This window comes from Linepithema humile, chromosome 5, assembly GCF_040581485.1.
Source record: "Linepithema humile isolate Giens D197 chromosome 5, Lhum_UNIL_v1.0, whole genome shotgun sequence".
Taxonomy (NCBI): domain Eukaryota; kingdom Metazoa; phylum Arthropoda; class Insecta; order Hymenoptera; family Formicidae; genus Linepithema; species Linepithema humile.
Window position 1 is genome coordinate 5,794,563 of NC_090132.1, and position 25,201 is coordinate 5,819,763.

Consider the following 25,201-nt stretch of genomic DNA (forward strand, 5'->3'; position numbering starts at 1 on the left):
GAAAAAGGATTAACAAGAGCCATAGCAAAAGACAATAGTAGAAAATATAACTGACCGGTAGGATGAGTGTTTCTATCAAAGTGTGCGTTCAGCAATTCCAAAGCTTGTGGTGTGAAGGAGGTCCGTCGTTTTCGTTTCTTGCTCGGTTCGACCCCAATGAAGTCCGTCAGATGATTAACGCCGCTTTTGTATCTGGAATCAGATGAACTACTCTTGCTCAAATTCGGAAGATTGCGTCGTCGATGCTTATCGTAATTATTATGCGCGTTATATCTTTGTCGACATGTATGCGTTTCTGTTTGCGCAAAACAGGATCCTGTTTAAAAGATTGACCTGTTAATCGTTACGCTGATGCAATAATTCATCGCATCCGCAAGTCTACATCTACATTGAGTTCAACATTTCTCTTGCGGTTTGTGAAATATTGTTGCAAATTCAATATGAAAAAAATAATTCTGTTTACTGTTTTGCACGCTCGTAATTACGTTAGAACGCGAAATAGGATACTGATTGAAAAAGGAAATCGCCAGCATCACAATATTCGTGCTCGGACACGTTTGGTCGCAAATATCCTATCCGGTATTGGATTTTTCCCGGATACACACCAAGTTGATTCACGAGTCGAACTTACTCCGCGTATCACGAAACAGAGTTCGCGATATCGGCATCAGTGTCGGTGTCGACGCCGACGCCGACGCCGACGCCGACGCCGATGCCGATTTAAATAAAATTAGCGATCAAATAGTTGCGATGCTTTCGAAGTAAATTTCATTTCTCTCGTGATGTGATATTTAATGCGAATATTAAATTTCGAATAATTTATATATTTAAATATTATCTGTTTCAGTAATTTTTAAATATTCAAAAAATGCAAGCAAATCACTTGATCTTATATAAATAAATAGTCTTCAAAAAATAAATCTGTGTGTCCATTTATTATTTAAATTTATCATTATTATAAATAGAATTAAATTAATAAAAAATTAATTCCAGATTTTAAGCAAGCCGATATATTGATTATCAAATAATAAAATCGATATTTCTTGCTTCTTAATTATTTTTTATGGCTAAGTTAAATAACCGCGTGTTATTAAATATTAATAACTGTTCATCACGTTGTACGATGCAACAGTCTCAATAACTGATATTAATTATTTAATTACTCTTGCTTGTATCTTGAACAAATAAGTTAAAAGGAATTTGCAGAAGAGATCCGATCTCAAGAATACGCAAATTTTTTTGACATTGTGCGACTACTCGACATAATTTCATTCGACGGATAATATTATCGAGTTGTACGGTGCGGCGCGACATGGAAAAAGCTCGCGACCGCGACAGTAAACAGGAGAACTTCCGTTGGGACTCCCGCGTGAGCGATGAGAGGCGGTACGGGACGGCTGCGGGGGCAGGAAGCTTGATAGTGGTACGGTCATAGGTACAGTCGCGCGATACCAGCTCAAAATTTATGTTTTTAATTTAACTCCGAATGACCAACTGTCGAGTCGAAAAAAAGTACACGGCGGGCCATTAGCATTGCGCAGTAATATTTCGTCGAATTCGCGAAAACAATATGCTAATGGAGAAGTCGGTGAGAGCGCGAAGAACCGACCGGCTCGACGATTCGACGGGGTTGGGATGCCGCGTCGTTGGTATGCGTGGTGACTGGTGAGTGCAAGGGGAAAATGCCAAGCGCAAGAAGAGGAAGAAGAGGAAGGCGAAGAAAAAGGAGAAACAAACGTGAGTTAATACGTAAAGGATGCGGAGAGAGAACGAGGAAGCTGCGTATAAGCCTGTGCGTGGGTGCATGTACATACCGTTGCGTGTGAGTATGAGAGAGGAAGACGCGTAGAGAGATTTGAACGAACGAAGAGAAAGAAGGAAGATATTAGGAGCAGAAGGAAGACTGGAGACGGAAGAGAAGAAGGAAGATGGAAGCCGTGAATGGAAGGAATGACGGAGAGCGTCGCGCCGCACCGTGGTGCCGCCGCTGGTAAGAGCGAGGTGACGGCGGTGGTGTGGTAGGAGGAGAGATGCAGGGGGAGAGGTACATCAGAAACCTGATTTTAATTAGTCCACAGTTTAATTACTCGGCAGATAAATCGTGCACGTGCACCGCATAAACTAGCCGCTTTCATTTTTCCCGGACGCGGCCGGCACACGGTCGACGCTTAGTTCTACGCCGCGCGAATGCAGGATGGGTCATTGTTGCTGGCTTCCCCCGTGAAAAGAGAAACGACCGCACTCATCGCCGCTTCCGTCATCAAATGATTCGATTTTATCGGTGCCGCGTTTCCTCGTCAATTTTTCGCTCGTGCGTTAAAATATAGCAATTATCGTCGTTTGCTCTTGTATTTTTTATACAGTTATAGTCTTTTCTCTAGTTTATTTATATATTAGTAATTGTAATTTTACAAAGATTTACATTCACATTCCTCATTTCTTAGCGTTTAATACGAACGTCTAATCTTGGATTGTATTAAACTCATATAAAAAGTTCATACATTGTTATCTCGCGCCGTGAGATTATGTGGTCATATTTAGATTAAACGGGAAACTAAATAACATTCAGCTTTTCTTTTGAGCAACACGCGGATTATACACTAATTAAGCAAGAATGGTGCGGATAAGAATCAGAAATACAATGATAACAATAATGTACCACTTAACCGCGGTAAGTTTCATCCAATTTAATCCAATCTAATTTTATAAGTTATACGCCATAAAATTATGTGGAGAATGCATTATCATTTTGCACGATGTCAAAACTGTATCGCGGCGCATTTTAATTCTAGCGCAACTACATGGATCCTTGATTAGAACACATAGAATTCATTAGATTTTATCAGCTCGTAAAATTTACACCTTGTGGATACATAGCTCTGATCTGAGATTCTTAGAGAGGATCGGTGATCCTTTGCGACACGGTAAAGCTAGCATGACCGCATTGGCGCGTTGCTGATACGAGCGAGTAGCCGTTTCGCGCGATCGCGCGGTAACGGTTTCTCCCATTCTAATTAACATTCCACGTATTTATTAGACGCGAATCCGCAATTAATCAAGCGGATTCAATTAGCGAATTACCAATTAGCACGCACGCGTTCGCACGCTCTCGCACCGGTGCGCAGACGCAAAGTCGAGACCGCACTGGACGATTGCGAAATAATCGTGTATCAGAAATATAGCATTAGGACTTGACACATAATTGGAGAATCTCGGACTGGAGAATTATAGTTATTTTTCAAATTAATTAACTCGTTTTTATGGTATAGTTAAGAGAAAGTTGCGCTTCTGATATTTTACGTAAGTACATGTTGAAAGCTAATCTTTTTTTAAAAATGACATTTTCTCTCACAGTATTTACGAATAATTTTGAAAGTATTGTAGGAGTATATTACTCACCTCTCTTCTGCCTCCTTCATCCACCTTTCGAGAACGGGCTTAATTTTCTGTGCGCTTTTCGGCGTAATGTCCAGCTTTTCGAATCTAAAGTTAAGAAGAACGCTTGATTTATTGTGCTTTTATTCCTTTGAGAAATTAATAAAGACGTTGAAAAGAAACGAATATGCGTCGAGAAAAGACAATAAGGACGTAAATTGATAAAATATTCAATTTCAATCATATAATACGCAATATTAAAAGACTGGGAAACTCAAAATTGTTAAAATTATTTTTTTCGCTTTTCGCCCTTATCGTCTTTGTCCCACTAAAGGAGCACTAAAAGGCATGCACTGATTCATTAACAGGACATTGACAATGCGTGCATGCTTTAAGGTTTGGTGATACCGTGTATGATGTTGCCAACGCGCTACACAAACGCTTCTCGCGCGTGCGAGCAAAGTGAATCCGATCGAGTCTCTCAGTAATCGTGATGCGATCGACAAACGTTAAAAATCACGATTCGGTTTCGTTCTATATTTTTATTCTTAGCGCGTTGGCGACATCATGCCCAAGTTTGCCAATGCCCTGGCTCGAAGAGAGTTAATTTTAGAAGTGCTCCTTTCGCATCTCTTTTCCGGACAGAATTAGAAATTAGTGAGAGTGCTTGTGCAGCTATACCCAAATATGCCTATCGGTTCTAAACGGGAGAGAACCGATTGCGAATCGGACGAGCGCAAGTGACGAAGAGATGGAGAAGTGAACTGTCGTATATTTTAATTTTTTGTGATATGTGTCGTTAATTGATTATATTTTACAAAATTCCTTCTCATAATTGTCGGAAAGTCTACGCTCGATTTTCCATTGTTGGGTATAACTGCGGTTTCTTAAAGGACTTTCGAGCTTTAGATTTTTGGGTAAATTAAGTAGCATGAGGGGTGAACGTACGTAGCTTGCTGCTGAGAGGCAATCTGCGAGGCAGCGTACATCTGGGTAGCCAGGGCACTGGGGAACAATCACCAATGCTTATATTAGTTGATACGATAAGAATTTTCCGAGAGGTATAAATATTTTCTTTGCTTGTTACCGGCATTACCACGATGGTTCCTATTCGCATTTCAAAGCGCGCGCTCTCTCAACGAAGAAGATAAGTAGCGTGACAAAAATTGAAGTATTGAATGTATTGTACGTTTAACAACACAATAGAAATTCGTGAAATTTCTACAAATGTTGGAATAAGCAGTTTCTATTTAATTGATAATTTTGGAGATTGGATCTTGATTCAAATCGCAGCATAAATTTGCAGGAACCACCGCGGTGGATTACGGTATAAATAAGTTTAACATGGCACTCGAAATTGAATAATGCGCCTGCGAAAGCTACATCAAATTTTTTCCAGCCTTTGAACGAATTTCAAACGTTGCGATAAGTAACGCGTGAAAAGTAATTTTGCTAAAAATTATCACACAAAGAAGAAAAAAAAACGTAAAACCACTTCGAAATTTTTCTTTTAGTTTCACGCTCGGGCGCTTATTCCTAACGAAAAATGTTGTTATAAAACCACCGAACACGAGTAACTATTCCTTTTTGCTGCTCTGAACAAATCCCAACCCTTTCTACGCCATTTCCAGTGACCTGGCACACTGTCGTTTTACATTCTACCACATTATTGAATTTTTATTAGCGACGTCCGTTTCGACAAACGCGAGGAGGAAAACAACTAACCTGCATATGGCACTTTGGCTGTACGCGGGCCCTTCAGTGACGCTCAGGGCCTGCCCTACTTGGGTTTGTGTCAGACCTAGAGACAGTCTGCGTAGTTTAAAGACTTTTGCAAACTCCTTGATTTCATCCAAATTGATCCCATCGACTACGTTGTTAGTGGCCTCATTGATCGTTGGTTGGTCTGTAATAAAAATTCGCGTAACGTTCTATTTTTATTTCTGATAAATAAAATAAAAACCATAATATAAAAATATCGAAATTTATCGGTATTAAGATTTTTATCTATTGAAAAAAAAATAAAAATAAAATCTAGTTTTATGTTGAATTAATCCTAAATAAATCGGCAATAAACATTGAAAAGTATTAAATTAATATTTCTAATTTTATTCCAAACCTTTCCTATAGTACTATTTTATTGTTTATTGGAAACATTGAAAACTTGATTCCAATGCACTCGTTGCAATATGTTCAATGAATTTTTAATTACATAAATCACGTAGCGAGCTAATTGCGGAAACAGCGCTAAGCGTAAATGAGATGCAATTCATGGTTAGAGATTAATGTGACAAATTCACACTGCCGTGATTAATTTTATAATGATTCTAATAATGCTTGTTGCGCAAGTTAAGGATCTATAGTCGATCATTCGAGCGTACGTTTCACTCGATTCGATTTGTCGGAATATATTGAAGTCCTAGCGAGAAGGTTGCTTAATGACATCGGGCGGCTTCGTTAAAGCAGCTCGAGCTGCTACACCGATTTCTCCCGTAAATCTGTCACCCCGAATGTATACGCACGCAATAGAAATGCCCACATACTCCGTAATCTCGACCAGTTCGCCTGGTTTCTGCGCCGCGCAATAAACTGCAAATCCTTCTTCCGCGACAGTGTTTCTACGATCGTTAATTTCCAATCGAGATTCCAAGTACTTCGCGCACTTCGAGGAAAAAATGCTGCGGGTACGTTATATGACATGATAAATGGAAGACCAAGAATCGCGAATAATTACTTGACAAATTAAAAAAAAAAACTATAACTTTGACCATGATTGTGGTTACTGATTACTAACTTTTATATAAGTTGCAAATTGCGTATTAAATAAATAAAACAAGTATGTGATATAAGATTTCTGATAATCGGTAAATCTTAATTACGAAATTAATTTGCAAATATTATAAATGTCGACATCTAAAATATATCATTTAATTGCTTGTGTGTGTTCCTATTATACAAAATAGAAATATAAAAATTATTAAGTAATTACTTCGCAATGTATGTGCGTATGCGTTTATGTGTAATTTCACATTCTAATATCCACGCAAATCATTGAAATTTAATCAGAGATGAGTTAACAAAAGCAAATATTTATAAAGTAATGGTCCCATCTGACACTAGCAATTGAGAATTGTTAGATACCATGCTACAAATGATTATTTCATTGTGTCAGAATGACAAAGTGCCGGTTGCTACGCAATGATTGTGAATTATTAAAATTATTGTCAGCTAACTCGAGGTTACGCGTGCCGTTGAAATCTTTATGGCTTCCTAGAAGGTAGTAAGAAACAAACTAATGCCCTGTAATGAGCCCGATGTTGTACGATATCCTATTAGACTTATCAAGCGTTTCTACGATCAATGTAACACATAGAATGTTACAACATGCGTTAATCGCCTTTTCCCGTGGCGACAATATTACACTTTGTTGGTGTTTCGTCAAAGCGAAACGTCATTTAAATTAACAAAGTGCGTAAAACTAAGATTGAATCGAATGCGTGTACTTTAATTAACAGAGATATATACACTCGCGAATTTACATGCGACCAATCGTGATTAATATCTTGTTAAAAAAATCAACGTGACAACTTGGCAAGATAAGGATAAGGGACGTGTTTGCATGCGGTAATTGCGTCTTTAAAAGTGATCATTATGCATGCAATCGCTTGTCGACATTAGCGACTGTGCTTCGTATAGGCAAGATGATTGCGTTATAAGAAGATGGTGTCCCCGGCGAAAATTGTAATTATAAAAGCTGTCAAGGGGAGTAACATGGCTACCCTCAAGGCGTAGCTCGATTATCATTTTCGCGCACAGGTGAACGTCATTTTGAAGCAAGTACCGCAAACCAATTGACACGGATCACTTCGACTTTCGGCCCCGTGATTAATATCGCCGTAAAAAGAGTAAAATAAAATGTGTCTTACTCGGTGAATCATTCAAGAGATCGTCCTCCTCCTCCTTCGGACTGTGCATACTGCTCGGGGAGGCCTTCACTCCGGCACCACCGGGTCCATGCGTCGTCGTGATAGTGATCTCGCCGTTGCTGGCGGCCAATCTGTTCAAGGCGGACGCGGCGGATACTACGGATTCATTCAAAGGTGACGACTGCTCCGGTCGCTCCCTGTGATGTTTTTCCGTTGACTGTGAACAATACAATAGTAGGGGCGGATTAGCGGTTCATCGGGGACGACAATGCTCCTCTTCCACGCCAATTATGCGCACTTGATAATGAGACGGAATCTCGGGACACTTTAGAGTCTAATTAGTGGAAGGAATGCTGCCGGTACGGAATACTTTCTTAACAAGATCGCTTGGTATTGGAAATTATTCAAGCTGCCCCACTGATCTTGCCGCGGTCCTCTCCGCACCAGGTAAACCGCATGTTCGACCGTGCATCGCGATCCGATAGAAATCCGATTTACATCATTAGAAAAATATGTGAAAGAGAAGCTAGAAAAAAAATATCTTCTTCGATCTTTTACGGCGGAATGTTGATCGTTGACGAAAAGTTATTTGTACTGGTTGTAGTTAAAATGTGAAATATATACATACCGTTTTCGTAACAATATAATTATATATGAAAATATAAAGCTTATTGTAAAAGAAAAACATTTTTCAACTGAAATATTCATCAATTTTGAGAATTTTCTTTCTTCTAATATTACTTAAACTAGTAAATTTGTACATATTGTCTACTTTCGAAAAGATAATGTTTTCGAAAGAAGTCAGCTATACGTACTGTGTAATGATTCATATGCGAGGTGTGTCGGTGGCTGTGCTGTTGAGGCGACGTTGTCAAGAGTGGTTGCTGAGAAGCCTGAACGGCTTGTACAGCCTGCGCCGCCTGCGCCTGTGCCGCTTGGGCAGCCTGAAGCAATTGCTGAGGCTGCATCGCGCTCAGAAGTTGTTGGCTAGCCGAGCTATTGCTCAGAAGATGCGGCAAAGCGGCAGGATTCAGTCCTAATCCCGATGCCAGGCTAGGGCTCGTGGGAACTGATAAAAGGACAAGTAAATACGCACATAGTAGACATCTGATGTTGTGTTAATCGCAATATAGATAACGGTAAACGACAATCATATTATTTTAATGCATCTCAGCGTTTTGACGAGCGATAATAATATCTACATATTAGTAATTTAATGATAAAAACTTTAATTTAAATGTTTGACATCGAATATCATGACGTTTAATAAACGTTTAAAAAAATCATTTATTCTAAATGTAAATATATTACTATGCAATTCCACATATTATCGATAAATCATATTTTTATTTTCCGACAAATATCTATAATAATTTTTCAATAACAAATCCGTCTAAAATGCAGAAAAATATATTTAGCGACATTGTACGGCTTTACACGAAAAGAGAGAAATAAATATTGCATTGTATCACTGCATATAACGCGAAAGGCTAATTGCATGCGTTATACATCTCCTAATTACATTAGTATGAAAAAGAATTATATTGTAAGCAAGTAAACGTTGAGCTTACCATTGCTTGTAGGCGTGTTAAGCATGTTTTGCGGTTGCGCTAGAGACTGAAGATTCGCCAGTGTTGTAGAAACTACTTGACCATTGCTGAGTGCCAAGTTTACCATTTGATTATTCGTGACATGACTGACCGGAATAGTCAGAATGGTTTGGGTAGCGATCCCTAAAGAACGAGAAAGAAATTTCAAAATAACACGTCGCTCTAAACGAGGGAGCGCTCTAGCTACAAGAGTGAGAAAAGGAAATTAATTACGGTATCTTTCGAAAGCGCTATGTAATCGCATTTCGAATCAATAGATACTTCATTTCCATTATGAACATAGTCCACGCGTCGTTGATCCAGGATGGGTAGTAAAGTTATCAGAGTCTCATAGAGGGATTATTAGGCAACCCATAGGGCAGGTAACCTCGCAGGCTAGCGTAGTTGGCAAACTATTATCGTCATCTTAATAGTGGGTACAGGTACTGGCACTGGACTGCGCTGCGAGAAGGACGCCTAATCATACTTAGAATAGTTTCGGGATTACCTCCAGCTCCGCTAATCTGATTACCCTGTACACGCGCTTAATATGATTACTGATCATGAGTACGTACCCGTGTTGCCACCTAAGCTAAGCTAAGCAAATCCCGTATTCCGAACAGCCATAAAAGTTTCACGTTCTGAGGTAAGGTCAACCGACAATCCGATTAACGTGCAGTTCAAACGTTATCGAACGATAACGCGCCGTCAATACTTTCACTGTTGGCCCACGACCAGTAACGTGCGATGATTTCAGAGTATTTCACTTTTTCATCGCGATAACGTTTGCGATTTCGAATTGCTCGTGCATCGTCGCCCGCTAGAAGCTGAGTTCTCTCTAACTTGTAGAAATATCGAAGATTTATTTGTGTCCGTATGTAAAGAAAGATTCGAAGGACGTTATTTTTGTTCGCAACAATCAGGACGTGCACGACCTCCCCGTGTATTTTAATCTTCCCTGCTTTTCGAATCTTAATCGTTCACGCGGCGAATAAAATCTCGGGCGGCCGATATCACTTTAAATAAAGCCGCGGACATTCCTGCGGACAATAATTTCTATGAACGACAACCTATTGACCGCACTCTCGAACACTCCTCGACTCATCCTCGCCGACACTCGATGTCTATCAGGGACCAATCGAGCGTTAGTCAGTTACCATCGATTGAGTCGAAAAGCAGTGCAAACATTATTTGCCGCCACGTAACTCGTCATCCTACCGCGGCCGGTCCATATCCACGAACTTCAATCCACTTAGGCGGAATCCCAAAGTTCTCCTTCTGCCTCCCGTCCTCTGCCTTCGCCTGCTCCGCGCGCTCTATCTATCTCTTCCCCCCCCCCCCTCTCCTCTCCTCTCTCTCTCTCTCTCTCTTTCTCTCTCGATTGCCAGAATAGGAACCCAACTTGGTAGAAACGAAGTTAGCGCGGACCGCAATCGATATAATAGCGGCCGAATCCGCGGAGCTGCGATGTCCAGCCAGTGAGTGCTAGGGTTACGAGTATGGAGGGGCGGGGGAGAGGGAGGACGGACCCGAGAAAGGGGGACAGGAAGGGGTGGGATTCATGGGGTTGGAAAGGGGTAGTGAGACGTTAATTATACATTGAAATTAGTTGCAGAGTTTGCCCTGTGCTCGCCGAGGCAGTCTAGGACCACTAAGTATGGACGACGGGCCAGCCTTAGTCCGAGCTGGTCAGAGATAGTCGATATTATATTATATATCGGCACATCTTGATTGCACAACATTATGCGCCGGCACAGCGTTCGGGTTATGTATTTCATGCGGCAATGATGATTTTGCGCGCGGAAACCGTCGATGGAATTTCAGTTGATTGGAATTTTGGTTGTAATTTCGTAGATCCCTCGCCAGCAATCGAGGTCAATATTATGACGGTAAGATATGTGAGAAGCGGCATCATCTATGTTCGGAGAATGCGGAATTTATACATGCTAGAGCTAGATGACTTACCTTGCGAAGTGGGGATAAGAAGCTGAGCCCCTTGAATGCCTTGAACCAATTGACCGGACGTTAGGATGAATTGAGGCATCGCGACCGGTTGTGGTTGAGATAATAGCTGAGGTAACGTCGCCATTGGGGCTGAGCTAGGTGGCAGAAGGTGGGGAGCCGCCGTCGTACTCGAGGCTGTTGGTACCGTGCCGCCTGAGAATGAAAATTAACGATTTCACCGCGTTAAATTACTTTTGTTATCTAATTTCCGATTTTCGATCCTGTGCGTTCCAATTTTAGCCGCGCGAGTTCTCATATCTATTTAAATACGCGTTAAAATTTTGATAAATTTGTACACTCAGTTGCTTACCTGACGAGCTGACGGTTAAATTCAATGGAGTATTGATTAACTGATTATTAGTTAATCCCGCTGTCATTCCTTGAAGACCGGCAGCCAGTGATGCGACTTGTGGAAGGTTTTGCAAATTCGCTAGATTCTGAAGATTTTGAAGTGTCACCATGCCGGCCACTGCACATAAATTTTTATAGTAAGTAAACAATATCGATATTATGAATAAATAAGTCGGTCGTGTCTGAGAAGAACATTATCTCGCACTTACTTGTTCCGTTTAGATGAGCTTGTGCGACCGCCGCGCGCTTCGCTTGATGGAGATTTTCAGGTGATGGGCTTCGTCGTCTCTTCCGTGAATTCTTTATGTCATCCATCATCATTTGATGTTCGTGGAGTGCACCACCACCTGTCGCCGGCTCAGGACTTCCAGCGCTACTCCTGTCGCTGTCCTGTAACAGCAGACATACATATTCATAGATATATAATTACAAACTAAAATTCAACTATTTTATGCAAATCAAACAAAAATTGTAAGAAACTTCGAATTAAATTATATTATTAGCTACTAATGTTAGTAACATTTTTAATTAGTTAAGCACGTATTACTGTGCTGATCTTTCTCTCTGACCCTTCGAAATAGAATAACAGTCGATACACGTGTAAATATTTCAATTCCTAGATTGTGGCAGTGATATAGAAAAAGTGGAAAGTACATTAGTGATAATAATTATCACAATGTAACGTATATAAATCAACGAGTCTTAAAACATGTCGGTGATCATTGCCGAATATTAATTTCAATATCACTTACGCGTGGCAATGAAAATTGAGCTTGTCTGTATTATCCTGGTGTCGGTCCTTGCCCATAAACATAATCCAGCAACGCGTGCGGGCAAAGTGATTTAGTTATTCACGCCCAATAACGCATTTTTGGAATTAACTTGGTCGTCGAGCCGAGCGTCCGATTTAATCAATACCAATTTGATAGGGCCGCGCGACATATGGTATATCGTGACTTCGAAAAATTCTCACCGACAAACAAATGCGGAAAGTTACGCGAGGAGGCGAGAATCACTGCGCGAAAAAAATATATTAATCGCATGCTTTTTCGTCGCTCCGCTTTCGTGCCTGAAGATATATAATTCATGCATATTTACGGAATAGCAGCGGAATAATTAACGAACGCCGGCACATTAAGGCGTGCTGTATATGTGCACGTGTAGTCAAGGTTCTTAGAAGACAATCTAAATTATAATAAATCGATGGGGTATATATGCCGTAATGCTTTACCACCACAAGTGTATATCGATGGTGGTGGCTGTGCCGCGGAGAGTAATGTTACCGGTGCGGCCTCTTTGCATAATGGTATGGAAATATGCCGGAACGTGTATCGCCATAGTTGGATACAGATTAAGCATTTTAGAACTTCGACACTCGAGTAATTCGGGAAAAAGTGTTCCCACGAGTAACTGGACCCATGAATAAACCCTAGAAAAGCTTCTCCGGTGGTTATCACTTTATATCTGATACGCGACGATTATTCTGTGTATGTTGATGAAAAAATTTCAACGGAATTCACACGCAATGCGGAGAAATGGTCAAGATACTGCAGTAAAATCAGGCCTTATGAAAACTGTCGTCGTTTCTTTCACCATTTTCTAAGAAAAAAAAAAATTATGAAACCGCGAATAAATAAAACAAATCGCTGCGCAAATATCGCGTTTATTGCATTGTCAAACAATCTCATTAGATTCCGGTCAGCTTTTTCTAAAAATAAAAAGAGGTATTTTCTGGGTGCGGCTTGTAATCCCGGCTTGAATTTTCGTCAAAGTCGCACAATGGACCGCGCGCGTCGCTGGTCGAGGCATTTCATTGCATAAAAAATAGATAAAGCCCGGTCGATAGGTAACGAACGAAAATAGGAGACGCAAGGGGTACGGCAGTTCAATTTTTTTTTCCACGCAAATTCGTAAACGGCTATACCGCCAATATGGCCACCCTATATTAAATGGACGAGGCGAGGGGGATTAGTTGAATGCACAGGCTCGACCATTTTGCTTGTAAAAGTGCACACGATATACAGCCAACCGTAGAAACATATGTTTACGAGCTTTCGGTATTTCACATAAATTAATCAGTACCGCAGCATCGCAGCACATAGAATAACAGTTTTTGTATGAAATCATCGACTGTCCTTTAATTTGTTAAACACATTTTTACTATTTCTACTATTTTTACTATTTTTGTTATTTCTACATAACCAAACATTTATATTATTGATGCACATTTTAATCGAGAAATAAATCAAACCAATTTCTCAACTGTCGAGTCACTCTCGTTAATCTTTCATTTTTTTATATATCTCTATAATTTCTAATTATCTTTCATAAATATATACACAATTACAAAGCAGTGAAAATAGTATCAATAATTGTATATAATGTGAAAAAAATGAGTTATAACTTGTAATTAGTGTTTGATTTCTCGTTCCACACGCCTGGAGACAATCGAACTACCCAACAAAGTCAAATAGAAGGAGCGACCGCCCACGCCATTGGTTCCGCCAACGTTTTAAATTCCCTGGGAGAAATCGGTCGCACGGTCAATAAAAAATCGTTAGCCCGCGTCCATAGGCCATCTCGCTAATGCGAAAAACCGGGCTGGATTCTCTCACTCCCGCGACCAGGGATGGCGGTGAATGCGAACGACCAGTGGGAGGCGCGAAAAAAATACACGGGTCGGAGAAGAGAGAGAGAACGAAGAGCGTTCGGTCGGGCGTTGGAAATGCAACAATAAACATTACTTATCGGCGCGGGGGTCTCTAACAATGCGTACGCGAGGAGAAGCGGCGCGGCTGGTAGCAAAGCGCAAGTTTTTTGCAATAAAGTCATTTCGAGCCGTTTGAGTTATGGGTAATTCCTGTGGAACGCCCGGGCCTGTGCGCTCTAGCTGGTCCAGGTCCGGTCCATTGATTAGTATTAATGACTTAGCTGCACTCATTTCGCCCGAATAAAAGTAATTGGATTTGGCTTCGACCCCGCGCGGACCGCGCTGTAGTTTGGCGTCGGCGGCGTCGGGCGGCGTCGACGGCGTCGACGGCGGCGGCGGCGGTGGTGGCGGCGGCGGCGGCGGTAGCGGCTGGCAGAACAAAACTCGTGGGCGCGTGTAAAAATACATTAATATCTGTTTGCGCTTAATAAACGATAGCTGGGCTGACTTCAGACTAATGGCCGTATTCCGGAATCGGTAATACGCATTTTTATGTTTCTTTCTGAAACGTGGCGCCGCGTCGCACCGTGCCGATTTCATCCCATCTTCCGCTGCGGCTGTTCCCGCACTGACGATCGATTTGTTGAACAGAGTACTGTTAGCCGTTATGAAAATTGAGCGATTTTTTGGCAGGGAAAATCTATGTCCGCGAGGTTTATTACGTTAATGTCTGCTTGTTGAAAATACGAATACGCGAGAAATATTTAGGAGTTTTCATAAATTTGCAAGCGAATTGCAAATTAATTTTTACTGATATTAATTTACACACATCAACTAAGATTCCAATAAAAATGTCTAGTGTTTTTATCAGAAAGCAGGAAACATTTCTTTTTAAATAGGACGTATTTATATTCACGTATTTTATATATGGCTTATATATGGCTACAAAATGTAATAATGTATAAATTAAGTTAAAACCACTAATTTATATATATAGTTTCGTTCGAATTTTGCAAAACTTTTCAAACATTTAAACCCCTTGATTGAATGGTTCCGTTGAGAGTATAGTTTGCAATAAACATAAACTTATAAATATATTTAAGCAATTCAATTGCCGACTGTAATTTGTTTCTATCGCAAATTTTCTTCATCTGTGTTCGCTAGTTACACGCAGCGTTACACGATTGATCGAGATGGATAATTATTTGATATCATTCGGCATGTCATCAAGAGGGCGTAAAAAGGCGAGAATGAATTTCCTTCGCGATTAAGGATTCTAACGAATCCTGCGGGGGGTCGCAATTATCACGTGGTCATTGCGAAAGGGTGTTATCGGGAGTGGAAACCCAGCGAGACAGTGGCAGAGGGTCTGCTCTCTACACGGAAAGGACAAAACGGAGACAACTAGGAAGACAGACAGAGACCGTTTGGCAGAGAGAGAGAATCATGGAGATAGTCATAGAGAAGAAAGAGAGAAGAGCGAGTGAGAGGGAGTAAGAGATAGAATCCGCTCGACCCCTCGGTTCAGGCCGCTTTGTCTGTAAGTGTAATTAGTCCAGGGTGGGGTTCCTGGGGAGTCGAGGCTCGGGGGTATAAGGGAGGGCAAAAGAAGGGGGGTGCAGCAGAGCAGTGGGATGGTTCATCCTGGCTTCCCTCGCCCCGTTGCCGTGCCCCACCACCGCCTTATTTATATGCAAATGAGCTTCATTTCGCGATATTAATGTTCCACCCGAGTCGGCCTGCCTCGGCGCGAAAGGGTGCGAGGATACGCGGAAAAGGGTTCGTTCTCCTGCTTCGTATATGTTTACGACCGTTTCTCCCGCATGGACAGTGGCCGAGTCGAAATGCCAAAAATTATGATGAGCGCAGCAATGGTCGAATGGATCGTGCATCTCGTTCTTTCGTAAACGATGTTACAAATGAAAACGCGTAGAGTTGCAAAAACAAAAGGATAGCGTTAACCGTAAATTGACGTTAACGATTTTGAGAACGAGAGAAAATATTTGTAGCGTGTAATATTGTACTTACTTAAATAAATTAAAAACAATTTGCGCGATTGATAACGATAACGCGATTGTTATCGTGCCACGAGAATTCGTTCGCTTTTAAGCAAAAGATCGTTGTAATGCGATGCCTATTTAGGCTTCAAGAACGGATCGAAAATTTTCCACGTCGGTATAATTCCAAGTCGCGGTACTTACATGGCGAGTAGGTAGTACAGATAATGACCGATTTATCGTAACGAGTGGAGCGTGGCGGCGGGTAGACAGACCCCCATCAAGGCCCCACCGGGGTAAATTAACAACAGACAAGCCACTTGAAACATTACCGAGGCTTCCTAGCGAAGCAAGCAAGGGGGTGGGCTCGCACTGTTGCCTTACTCAACATAAATTAGGGCCGATAGAAAGGGTAGATTGCAGAATGTTGAGTGTATAACGACCGGCGCGCTGTGTACGCCGGTAACGGTGTCTCGAGCATCCGCGCGTCGCGTCTTACTCACGCGAGCCCGAAAAATCTTCGCCGCTGCACGCCACGTGATTCTTGCACATGGTCGTGTTCGAGAAAATTTGAGTCCTAATAGCGAATCTTCGAGGCCGTTCATCGTGCAGAATGTGAAAATATGTGCGCAAAAGAAACGTTATCTTCATATTACAATGATGCAGTTTTTTCTTTTCAATATATTTTAAAACTTTATAATTCTTGCGAGACAGATTTTAAAATTTATTGAATGTAAGAGTATTGCATGAGTTAACGCTGGTGAACAAATCAGCGCTGATTCTCCATATTGTAAAAGTTTAATTATAGCTTGATTTAATACGATTCACGATAACAATTACGTATCATCGGCGTTGAAATATATTTATGCGTGACCATGAATTAATGAAGAAAGTGATCGTTACGTGGCCGCGGCTCCTCCGGTAATGTCGTCTGAGTTCTTTCAAAAAGCTTAATTACGGCGAGTCAGCGAAATAATTCGAAATAGGAGTAAACGTTTGTGTCGACGGTATTTGCATTTAATGGATATTAAAATGAATGACCATCGCTCATTACGAATGCCGCGGGGCGTCCGTGGTAAAATCGTGGGTAATGAAGTCGCGAGGCGAATCTTACTTGTAAATGGATCCTTCATTATATCCAGATACAGTTCTTTGAGGAATGCGTTCTAACGACTGTTCGGACACGCTGCTAAGGAATTTATGAGAATTTCTCACCGCAATATTGAAAATGGGACGTAATCCTCTCCGAAGACGTATTGCTGAATTATCTCACAAATATGGAATTTATCCTTGATGAGATAAGAATAAGATGAGATATTATTATTCTTGAATTCGAACCCTTCACGCAACTGTAAATTCAATATTTGCCATTTAAATGCGTTGCCGTTGAGAAGAAATTAATGTATTCGAATATATTTTCCATTAATGTTCAATCTCTCGCGCCAAATCTTAAAATTTTCTCTCCTTCTTGACCAACACAAGTAATCTATTTTGGGTATTCTTCACGGTGAGCATCTTAATGCGCACGACTCGTAAACCGCGCGGACGTGGTGTAAATCTATTCGTACCGTCGTTGTTTAGCTCGGTCTGTGCCCTAAGAGAGGGCGGTCGGTCGAAGCAGAAAGAGAGGGAGGACGGGGACAACGTCGGGGGGAAGGGGGGAGAGGGTTGGTTGAGTGAGAGAATCGGAGGTGGGTCGACCGATGCATGAATATACATGACCTTACCACCAACCCTTACACCGCAACGGGGCTCTGCTTACATTATTGTATATCTAATTCCGCGGGTGGTTCTCAAAATTTGCCGACCTCCGCGCGACGACAACCGCGTCGCGCCGGCTGCGTACATCCAGCTGAGAATCACTGCCGACTCACGACATTATGCAGGCAGTCTACATATTATACATTCGGACTGGGATTCAATTAAGTTTGGTTAGACCAAGTCCCGCGGCCCCCTCCCGCATCCGGTTTGTACTTCCTTTCTCCGACTCATGCCTGCGGAGATGTTCCGAATTGTCCGTATTTTTGGTATAGCCGATACTGTCATTTAATAAGACGCTCACCGAGGACACCGTTCCGCATTGTATTTGATCTCAAAGATTTATCGGTCATGGTATATATTTTATACCACTATATAGTAGTTATTTTCTAGAACACATTATATATTCAAAATAATGATATCCAAATGGTAGACAAATTCAATAAACATAGAGAGAATAGCGTGGCATTTTATAATGCATAAAGCTGCAACGTTGTAATACGTTGCCTTTATGAATTTCTCATTTCGAGAAAATCCACGATACAGTCTCGGAATTCAGCGGAACCGCAACGGAGCTCGAATTACAGCCTAATTCGTCGAAACCATAATTATCCAGCAGCTGACTCAGGCATACGGCATGATCGAATCGACGGTCTTCGCGACACACACGCGCGGCGAGAGAGTTTGACATTTGGCGGGCGTAACCAGCCGTGGCAATAAGGTTAATTGAAATACGTCAAGTATATAGCCTAACGCTGAGAATACTTATACGAGTCGATCGTCGGTGCGCACCGCGCCGGCACAAGGCATGTACGTACGCACACACTCGTGACACATTTCGATATATACTACTGGATGGGTAATTAGCGAGACCACGTGGCGCAGTCACGACACGAAGAGACACACGGACGTGAACATCGGCGAGTGCGTGAATGCTCATCGAAAAGGATGACGGATAGGTCGTGGGAGGTAAAAATCACGTAAGGGCGAACCGAGAGAGGGGAAAAAGAGAGTAGGTGGTGCGCGGCGGACAGGAAGGCGAAGGGACGCTGAAATAATGACGGAAAATTGCGCGCTTCCATGTTACACGGCGCACAGCGTCGACACTTAATTCAATTCGATTGCGATACAGTTCAATAATTCGATTAATTAAAAAATATCGCAGAGTCGCTCAGCCGGCCCGATCGGCTGAGCACCTTCCGCGTCGCAAGAGGCGCAAGGTCTCCGGACGGACGCCCCCCTTTGAGCGCCTCTGGTTAAGAGGGCCGGTGCATCGATGGCGCGCGGAGTTAGCTAATAGCTGAAACGCACCACTCGATGTTGCCGCATCATCTGTGATTATTTGATTATGAGTATCGAGCGCGCGGTGCGTTCCCGAAAGTCCCCCGAGCATAGTTGCGCGCGCGAGCGAGTGCGTTCATTGGCGATTTTTGCCGCACGTTCCGCTGCATCGTCACGCTGATCGACAGTCTACCCCCCACCGGTATTCTCGAATCCGGCTTGGATATTGCGATATTCATTTGACTCCTAAAAACTCTATTAACAAATATTAATAAAAAAAAATGCGCTTTTTACGGACTGTTTCGCAGTCGAGCAAATTAGGATCCTTATCTCCCGATTGCATTTCTGCATGAGAACCGGCGTTCTTTCGACGCGACGTTTAAACAATTTAGAATTTTGTCACTGCTCTTTTCCACTTTCTGCAATTACGGTTGTAAAGAATGTTGATATGTGCGTGTATGAAACATGACGATTAATTTTAGTGAAAGTTGCGGATAATTGAAGTACGATATCGTCGCGATAGTAATTTTATGCAGAAGATATAAAGGAGAAAATTATTCGTTGACGCATAAATGTGAAATAAAATTAGAAATTAAGATCTTTAATTTTTGATAAGATGATTATCACAGTTTTAAAAGTTGCGATACGCGCTGCGGTCGATATTTGAAAACACATCTCGACATACGACTGCCGTCAATGTTTAATTAAAAACAAATGATGCGGTGACGTCTATTTGTGGATTACTTTCTATTAGCTAATTAATTACGCCATATCGATATCGCTCCCGCTATTTCATTAATATAATGATAACGACATAATAATGTGACTGCTACAACACGCGATGGTTTTCTAGAAATCCGAAAACACGTCAGTAAGATACTTAAAAATAGCTGACAACGGCGTGCCGTCGTCGAGAAGCATTCGGGAATGTTATAATCCCGGTGCGGTGTCATAATGATAATAACAACGCGTTAATTAAACTCGCTGATTTATGCGCCTTTCATATTGTAATTGCTCACCGAACTCGAGTCGAGACGCGGAAAGCGAGCGCGCAGCTACGGTCTCGGACGATCTCTCGCTCGGAGAACCGAGATAATGCGAACGAATTAATGAGTCAAGGCGCAATTAATATCGACCACTCGCGTTCGCCGTCTAGCGGCGAAACCTCAATGCTGTCTTTACTTTTACCAGAAAAAAGGAAAAGAAGCTACGAGAAACGGAAAGATAAGAGCAGATTTTCGTAATTTTCCACGTTATAATCGTAATAGCACAAGAAGAGTGTTTGCTCCGGCAGAAAGTGCGAGTTTCGCTCGTGCAAATTGCGTATTCTCTTTTCGCTGCTCAATTCAGCTCAAGAGTCTCGAATACAATTCGTTACGATTTAACGTCGGCCGCGGGGGGGAAAGCGGGCAGACGCAAATCGCTTATTTACACCGTGAACGGTGTAATACGCACGCGCTGGAGGCCATATTTAGTTTACCAACCCGTGGGTATAATGTCTTTTTAGGTACGTTAATTAACAGTATTCATTTTGCACAAAGGTTTCTAATTACGCACTGTACGGAGCCATAGACTTAGTGCCGCCTCCGCCATGGAAATGTTATGTCCCTCTTCGCGTCGACATTTAGAGTTCGCGACGTTTGCGCCAGCCAAGTGTTACGAGTGTATAAAGTCGACCATTTCCGGAAACTGATCCTCAACTTCCGGAAATCGTCATCGGCATCGGTATCGATATAACCACAATTTCTCCTCGTGGTTTGCAAGGTTCGAACGCTGTCGGTTGCGAACGAGAACCAAAATGGTTGGCCGCCACATTGCGGGTCAATACTTGTCCGGCCGCTTCAGTTAGCAGTCGCATTAATTAATTATAATTAAGTTTTAGTTGACGCGGCCGTAGAGCGGAGCGGGGTAAGCAAGGCAGGTAGCTACGCGACTCGCATTTTGAGCATTACCGATATTATGCAGATTTCACCCCCTTTCGTCGTCGGGGTGTACCCGCTTTCCCCTCCCGTTTCTGCCATTGCCTCTACTTCACCTTACAACATCACCCTCCCGACCATCGCACCCCCCCCCCCCCGCCGTTCCGGCCGTCCTCGCTCTCCAAGACACGCTCGCTCCTCGTGCCACTTGCCGAGCGAATAGGAAAATGAATTATTTACTTATTTACGGAACGTAAACGGAACTACGGCGAGCGGCTCGTTACTTACCTATAGACAGCCGAATTAAAACATTAAGGTTCAAATTACACGTTATCCATAGATGGGGATTATTTGTATCGCGTAATTTCTGCGTAATAAACTCTGACATATAATCGTTTGACAAGTACCGATAAACGTTAATTTACTCAACTTTTTAACAATATTTGTTCGTTCCGGGAAGCAAGCTTCGTACAAATATCTCGCGGTACGGGCGCGCTTTGCTGAACTTTCTCCCGTAGAGAAAATTTTCGTGATCAGTCGAGTGTGGAAGAGCGAGGAATAGAACGCGCCCTACGGCCACGACTTCCGTCTTTCGCGAATGGTTTTGGCAAGGGGTTGCTGAAACGACGTCAGGCGTAGTCCCGAGCGGCGGCAACTGCACGTCGCCGTAAGAAGCTGTTAATCTTCGGTAATAAACTGTATTTTCATTATAATACGGCATGAATATGCAACGGCGATAATGGCCTTAATATCCCGGCATGCATCTTCCTGTGCTTTACGAGCTGAGCCTCCTCTGCCGGAATTTGAGGCGTACTCACAGTGGATTTTGCGACGACGTTACTGCCGCCGCTCTCAAGGAGTTCTCCTCCTTAGCACAACGCTCATTCGCGATCTCCTTTTCCAGACTGCGAACGAATCATATTGTTTCGCCAGTTATTCAGATTGTTCTGTAGATAATAACGCCCGATCACGCAACGTAGAATTGCCGGAGCCATTCTATTGCTGAAACTTTATCATTTTTAACACTTGTGTTATATAATGTGTTATAATGTGCAATGGAATATTTCCTTGGAAATGTTTCTTGATCTAAGATATTTTGTACGGTCGCCAAGTCCTCTAATTTAATTAATTAATATTAAAAAAATAAGTTCCAAATACTAACATTATTGATATCTGGAAAAATTTCTCTCATACAGCAATAAAAGACATAAAAGGCTTCACTCAATCGAGAATCCAAGCTTGTAATGGGTGCGATACGTTACGTATCGCCGTTAATGCGAGCCGACTTAATGTAAGCAGCGAGCGAAGGAATAATAGTAGCCTACGGACATTCATTTATCTTAGTTTATTGCCAACTGCGAGGAAACAAACACCGCTGGAATACGCAACGACGCGCCATTAACCTCTCGGTCGCGTTGCCTGAGCTTAACGGTGTGTCGTGCACTTTTGCCCTGCGCGAAATTTCGCCCTTCGTTCGATGACGACTGAGCGATACATCGTCGTTAACGTTGCTCCTCATGCCATTGCCACTTGCGCCCGGCACCGCGCGCGCGATATCCTGATTGTGTTAATCCTTTAGAGCGAACGGGACAAGACCGAGACCAAACATTTACTTTCATTATTCGTATTTATCTGAAGAAAATGAATCGAACTTAAAAGAGATCTATAGTTTGCGTAGGATATAGCAAACATAAGCTCGATTGTATTGATAATCGTTGCTTTACTCAAATCACATTCGGATTTTCAACAGAACGGTTTCATACGTTAAGCAAAATATCCTCCGCCGCTTTATATCCAGAGAAGCTCGGTTAATATTTTAATACTGTCTATGAAAAAATTACTGTCCAAATTTTTGTATTCGCACGATCTCATAATGTTGATTAGTTATCCACTCTCTCTCTCTCTCTCTCTCTCTCTCTCTCTCTCTCTCTCTCTCTCTCTCTCTTGTCGCTTCGTTCTTTTTATCCTTTATTTCCATAATTTGATGTATTTCCGTAATTTTCGTCAATCTATCTCTTTGTCGCTGTTTCACTCGCGGTAACTATTTCTCTAATCTCATAATTAATGATGCAGAGTTCTGCTAACTTCCTCATTATTCTCTCACTTACCTCACATTCACTCGCGCTAGTTAGATTTAGCTTCTCTAGCTACGTTACAATGCGCATCTCTATTTCGGCAAGAGTTCTGTCGTCGTAATAAAGAAGGAAAGATAGAGAGGATGTGGGAGGAGGAAAGAAATTCCGTAGGATAACTCCGGTGGAAAACCGAGACGAAATCGGATACCGATCGACCAAACTGCACGTAATTAGCGTATCCTCGTAACGCGGGCCGAGCGTTGTTTTCTAGTGAAACAAATTAGACCGTTGTGTCGCACGAACGAATAAATTTAGAGAATGTTTCGCACCAAATGAAAAAAAAAAAAAAAACGAGAGATGCGACCGTGGGCGAGAATAGGTGGATACTGGAGGAAAAAAATTCGAGAGGGTAAAAATGTTTCTGGCATGGTGTATAATGGACGCATTGCGCGCGAATATAATGAGATTTTACAGTGCAATTCACATAAAGCATCGGAAACAACAAAAGGCTGGGGTAGAGGGGAGGAGCGCGATAAAAATGCCTGCGCCTAAACACATTATTTCTACCCCATCCTCGCACGCGCTCACTACGCGACGCTTCCAATCTCCGACCGTCGACTCTCACCGCCCCGTTATCATTCTCTGGACTATTTTTCGCCCACTTTGAAAGTTATTTTGTATTACGGAAAAAATACGATGGCGCATAAATAAATAATATCGGCCGCTAATTCGCGAGTTTCGCAACGTAAATCAACCGCGCAGATGTCGCGCAAATTTGACAGCTCCGTCAACGTTCCCCGAGTATCGCGATCTCGTTTACCTATTTCCATCTTTTTGTCTTGTTGAAACATTTCCGGTCCTTCGACCCTGAATAGCCTTTGAGCGTTGTCGAACGCCAGCGATAGCTTGAAAGCAAGCGAACAAACTGAACGAGGAAAAGGGAGAAGGACGGTGAAAGAAAATTGAGGTGAGAAAGAGAGAGAGAAAGGAGGGAGCGAGTGGGGGAAGGGCGGGAGCGAGGAAAGGGGCGATAGAGGCAATCGCGGCAGGGAGCGAGCGAGGGAGGCGGAAGGAGACAAAAAAATCGGAGGGTGCGTTTCGTCGCGCCGATAAATTTTGAATGCACCTACCGCCGTCGGGAGAATTAGTAGCCTGTTGGTAATGATCAAAAAAAATTATAAACAAAAGATTCCACGGATGGCAAGCCTTTTTCGTGGATCAGCGAGGCAAGCGGAGCGCTTGCGAAAAGCTTTGACGGTTCCCGACCTGGCCGACATGGCTCTCTCATTGCCGGCCAAACCTACGACGCTATATTTAAAAATCGGCGCGCTCTCCCGGAAACTTTCACTACAAAGGGAAGGGGCCAACCGTTTTACATCGGGTTTATTAAAATCGTGCGCTCGCGGATGAGCTATAGCTACATAGTGGACGTACATCGAGTCCAGATATACCTACTTCGATTCGAACTCTCGCGCAAATTGTTTTTCAGCCGAAACTCTTCCCAGTTTCGTCCGCAACTTGAAGAATTACTAGCAAATGTATCTGTGTAAACCCTCTTTGTCCCTCTGCCGTGTCGTGTATCGTCACTGGATTCGCTCGACCACGCGCGTTGACGCAGCGAATTCGTCAATATCATTTATTACGGGAGAACAATACGCCACCGCCAATTCGCGTGCCTGACGCACCATAAAGGATCGCGGCAACAGCGGCAACAACCGTTCGCGCGCACGACTCGACACTTTCGAACGGTTGCGCAATAATGGCCCTGCTCTTTAATAATGCGCGCGTTACGAGAATTCGTAATCAAACCAGATGCACACAGAGACGCGCGTCAACGCCGGTCAGGCGCGGGCGACGCGGCACACAGAAAAGAGAGAGAGAGAGACAGAGAGAGAGACGGAAAGAGAGAGGAAAAAAATGATACGCCGTCGTATTGACAAAATCATTGATATAACCGGCGGCCTCGTGCCGGCTTTAAACGCGGGTTTCGCTGATGCAAGTCGCGGTGCCCACCCTGATGCGAATGTGAGCTGACGGTGTACCGTGCGTTATGGGGAGATTCATTATTTTTAATTAAACAAAATAATAATACGCTTATTAATTGATTAATTAAACATCACGCATGCATTAAGCTCCTCCATCAATGGCACTGTCAGTTAATCCCTTTGGCTTGCTTGTTACGCTGACTTTTACGCCCGCAGTTTTATCAGGCTGCATCGATACAGAAAAGTCGAGGCAAGAAACAAAAAATTAATCAATAATGATTACATATATTA

The 25,201-nt window shown here is 42.5% G+C and overlaps 1 protein-coding gene across 9 annotated transcripts in view; it reads right to left on the reverse strand.

Annotated features, from left to right (window-relative positions):
* pdm3 (pou domain motif 3) overlaps positions 1 to 25,201 on the reverse strand; it is a 292,867-nt gene that overhangs the window by 4,646 nt on the left and 263,020 nt on the right. For 5 of the 9 annotated variants that reach the window (XM_067356111.1, XM_067356108.1, XM_067356109.1 and 2 more), the window contains 10 exons: positions 11,455 to 11,635; positions 11,205 to 11,363; positions 10,856 to 11,047; positions 8,873 to 9,034; positions 8,117 to 8,370; positions 7,302 to 7,518; positions 5,101 to 5,281; positions 4,324 to 4,380; positions 3,400 to 3,483; positions 56 to 207 (listed from right to left, as the gene is read on the reverse strand). In XM_067356111.1, coding sequence (XP_067212212.1) covers positions 56 to 207; positions 3,400 to 3,483; positions 4,324 to 4,380; positions 5,101 to 5,281; positions 7,302 to 7,518; positions 8,117 to 8,370; positions 8,873 to 9,034; positions 10,856 to 11,047; positions 11,205 to 11,363; positions 11,455 to 11,635 — 1,639 coding nt within the window. The remainder of the gene's footprint in view (positions 1 to 55; positions 208 to 3,399; positions 3,484 to 4,323; positions 4,381 to 5,100; positions 5,282 to 7,301; positions 7,519 to 8,116; positions 8,371 to 8,872; positions 9,035 to 10,855; positions 11,048 to 11,204; positions 11,364 to 11,454; positions 11,636 to 25,201) is intronic. The other 4 variants (XM_067356110.1, XM_067356112.1, XM_067356113.1 and 1 more) reach the window with 3 other exon arrangements.